Source organism: Crocuta crocuta, unplaced genomic scaffold, assembly GCF_008692635.1.
Source record: "Crocuta crocuta isolate KB4526 unplaced genomic scaffold, BGI_CrCroc_1.0 scaffold229, whole genome shotgun sequence".
NCBI lineage: Eukaryota > Metazoa > Chordata > Mammalia > Carnivora > Hyaenidae > Crocuta > Crocuta crocuta.
The window spans coordinates 11,307,138-11,310,845 of NW_027536464.1; the positions used below are offsets into that span (position 1 = coordinate 11,307,138).

Sequence of the window (3,708 nt, forward strand, 5' to 3'; positions counted from 1 at the left end):
CTCTTGAGGGCGCTGTTTGAAGTCCTTGACCAAATCCAAGTCTATGTAGTTAAGACCGTTCTCCAAACCCCCGGCAGCCCCGCATGCTTGGGCCGGCTCCTTGGGGGCTCCCCCGAGCTCCCCAGGCCTCAGCCACACGTTCTCGAAGGAAGCAGAACTGTGGCGTTTCACCTCCTCGGCGCCGCCGTTGCCACCACCGCTGCCCCCTCCTGCAGCCCCCGCTCCGAAGGCCACTGTGTTGGCCGCCCGGGTGGCACTGGGGGTCGAGGAGAAGGTCTCAGAGCTGTGCCGCCTGCGGCACCCTTGCGGGTCCGCACGGATCACTTTGGCACTCTGGTTACGGTTGGGACTGAGGTTCACCCTGGTGAAGGCGCTCATGCCTCCGGGTCCCTGTGGGCCCCCCAGCAGGGAAGAGCGGGCCACCAGCTCCCCGGCTTTTGGAGGCGCGGTGGGGGCTGCGGAGGCTGCCGAGGATGAGGCGGGAGCCGCCGCGGTGGCCCCTGGAAGGCTCGCCTCCTCCACCACGACACCTGTCCGCATGTCAGCATAGCTGATGGGGGCAACTGGCGAGGTGTCCACGTAGCTCTGACCGGGACAGCCCATCTGCATGGTCATGTAGTCCCCCCGGCCGCTGGGCACTGCCCGGGTCGGCCTGCACAGGCTGGCAGCCCCAGGAGGTGCGGGGCCCACCCTGCCTGGCTGGACCCCAGCACCCTCCTGCCAAGCAGCCCTCCGGCCAGGCCCCAGGTCCATGTTCATATACTCTTCAGTGCCAGTCTCTTCCTCTCTGGGGGCTGGCTGGAGCTGGGACGGGCACCTGACAGAAGGCGAACTGCAGGAAGCCACAGGACCCGATAAGTAGCTGGGCTGATCACTCCCAAACTCAATATTCACATATTCCCCAGGGCTCTTGGGCTCCGGAGGGTGCAGCAGGGGTGGCTGTTGCTGCTGTTCTCGAACCCGAGGTAAGGTGCTGGCCTTGGGGTCCCCCAGGGACAGCCTCGTAGGCCGGGCCAGGCGGCTGTTGGTCTGGGCAGCGGTGTCCACCTTTCGAGGCAGATGGGGCTGCAGGACCTGATGGTGGATGTGTGGGAGGCCAGAATCGGGCCGGACCCCGCAGTACCCGCCGCCCAGGCTGTCGCTGCTGGTAGAGGAAGAGGAATCTTCTGCGGCTGCAGCATACAGAAGGCGACCAGAGCTGGAGGAGAGGCGGAGGTGCTGGTGCTGGTGCCGGGCACTCTCCTCCAGCTCCCCAGGGCGCTGGGTGTGCTTAAAGGACCTTGGCAATGAGTAGTAGGAGAGGACTGGCTTGTGCTGGGCGTCCTCTGGGCCGTAGTAGCAGTCGGAGGGGCTGCTGGTACTGGAGTCCCCCACTGGCGACATGTTCATGTAGTCGCCAGTACAAGACAAGAGCTTGCCGCCGCCACTCTCCACGGGGAGTTTGGCATGTGGCAGGGCATGAGCGTGGTGGCTCCCCACTCCGTTTGTCCACAGCTTCCCATAGCTGCTCGCAGAAGGGGCGGTGCTGCTGCCGCTGGGCCCGCCTCCAATGTCAGGAGAGCAGCTGCCGCTAGGGGACATCATCATGTAGCCATTGGGGTCCACTCTCTGGGGATGGCGCCTGAGGGGGTTGATGATCTGCTGCGGGGCAGACACGCTCTTGGGGCTCATGGGCATGTAGTCCCCGCTGCCCTTGCGGCTGCTGGGCACCGGGGCCACTCCTGGGGACATGGGCATGTAGCCATCATCCGTGTGGAGAGTGGAGGTGTCTGGGCGGTGGTGGCCCCGGTGCATCTCCAGACCCTCCTCGGGGTAGGAGTGGGTGGGCACGAAGGCCGAGTGCCGGTAGCCGGGAAGTCGGCCCCCGCTGCCGCCTCCTGGCGGGTAGGCAGGCATCATCTCCGTGTATTCCTCAATGGAAGCCACCGAGGACTGGGATGGGGTCTTCTGGTGAGAAATGGTGGGGGATGTGCCCGCCGAGTGAGTCCGCTTGCGGAACCGATTATCCAGATCGGCAGCAGCGGCTGCGTCATCCGCAGCCAGGGCTGGGCTCGTGCCCAAGCCGGCTCCCGCGACGTAGCGGTGACCATTGCCACCCCGAGGCAGAATGTAGTGCCCGTTGGGGGCGGTGAGGGTGGCGGATCCTTTGCCTCCCATGCAGATGTAGTTGCTCAGCTCCTCCTCCCCGCGGGCCGGTGGGGTGTGGCCCAGGGAATCCGGGGTGACACTGCGGAAGGAACTTCGGAAATCGCAAGGGCTGGAGCCGTACTCGTCGGAGGAGATGAAACCGCCGTCGCTGGGGGACCCGGACACAGAGGCACTGGAGCGCCGCGGGAAGAGGCAGTCCGAGGTGGAGCCGTGGCCGCTGGTGCTGCTGGACGACAGGCTGACCGGGCTGGTGGCCGAGGGCGAGCAGCGGGACGAAGGCATGGGGATGGAGCGGCTGTGGTTGAGAGGGGGGTGCAGCCGGGCGCTGCCGCGATGCCGGTGCGCGTGCGTCCTGCTGGTGCTGGGGCTCACCGGGCTGCCGTCCACCGAGGCCGGGCGGGACATGGTGCCCTCGCCGTCGCTGGACGCGCGCACGCGGAAGGAGCCCTGCTTCCCGCCCACCATGCTGGCCGGGGAGGTGGCGGTGATGCTCTCGGTGCGCGAGCGGCGCGTCAGCCCCACCTGGCTGGGTGGGGGGTTGTTGAGGTGGTGCCTGCGCAGCGGGACGCTGATGGGGTTGGAGCAGTTAGAGGACGACTGGCTCTTACTCCGAGGGCGGAACTCATCGCTCATGGCCCGCATGGCCTCCAGGATTGTCTCGTGCATGTTCTGGGCCACCACAGAGTCATCCACCTGCATCCAGAACTCCCCGGGCCCCGTCACCGCGGACCGGCCCACTTCGATGAAGAAGAAGTTCTCGGAGTGGCCGCAGCGCCTGATGTTCATCAGCTGCAGCACCACGGCCGCAGCCTCGGAGTTCAGCTTCACGAAGCTGATGGTCTTGCTGGTCAGGCAGAGCCGGTAGATGCCAATCAGGTTCTTTGTCTGACCCAGGCCCTTGGGCTTCAGGATCACCTGCCAGACCTCCTTGAACGCAGGCCCCGGGGGCACGTCCCCGTAGCTCAAGTCCTCGCCAGCCTCGCCCNCGCCTCCGGCCCCGGGCGCCGCGGCCGCGTCGTGGTGGCTCTTGGCCCGGTTGTGCAGCTGCAGGAGGGCCTGGTACCAGCTGTCCTGCTCCGCCTCGCTGTCGGCCGCGATGGCAAAGTGCTCGTCCCGGGTGTACAGGGCCACCAGGTGCTTGTTCTTGGAGTCCGCCCGCTTGTTGATGTTGAAGCAGCTCTCGAGGGGGATCGAGCGTTTGGGGGCGCTCGACTTGTGCCGCCACTTCTTCTCGTTCTCGTAGTACTCGAGGCGCGCCGGGCCCCCCGCCTCGCTGGCCGCCCGCAGCACGAAGAAGCGCTTGTGCATGCTCTTGGGTTTGCGCAGGTAGCCCACCTTGCGCACGTCCGAGAAGCCTTCGGCCTCCGGGGGGCTCGCCATGCTGCCGCCGCCGCCGCCGCCGCGGAGAGGGAGGCGCCGAAAAACAACCGGGTGGGGGGCGGGGGCTCCTCGCCACGGCCCCGCACATGCAAACGGGGCTGGAGGCGGCAGAACCCCCGACTCCAAACACCGCGCCGCCGCCCGCGCCGGGGAGGGGCAGCCGAAGGGGGACAGGGCAGC

At 67.1% G+C, this 3,708-nt stretch overlaps 1 protein-coding gene across 1 annotated transcript in view; it reads right to left on the reverse strand.

Annotated features, from left to right (window-relative positions):
• IRS1 (insulin receptor substrate 1) overlaps positions 1-3,702 on the reverse strand; it is a 60,016-nt gene extending 56,314 nt beyond the window's left edge. Inside the window, exon 1 of the mRNA XM_077748550.1 lies at positions 13-3,702. Coding sequence (XP_077604676.1) covers positions 13-3,528 — 3,516 coding nt within the window. The 5' untranslated portion in view covers positions 3,529-3,702. The remainder of the gene's footprint in view (positions 1-12) is intronic.
• Positions 3,703-3,708: the final 6 nt, after the last annotated feature.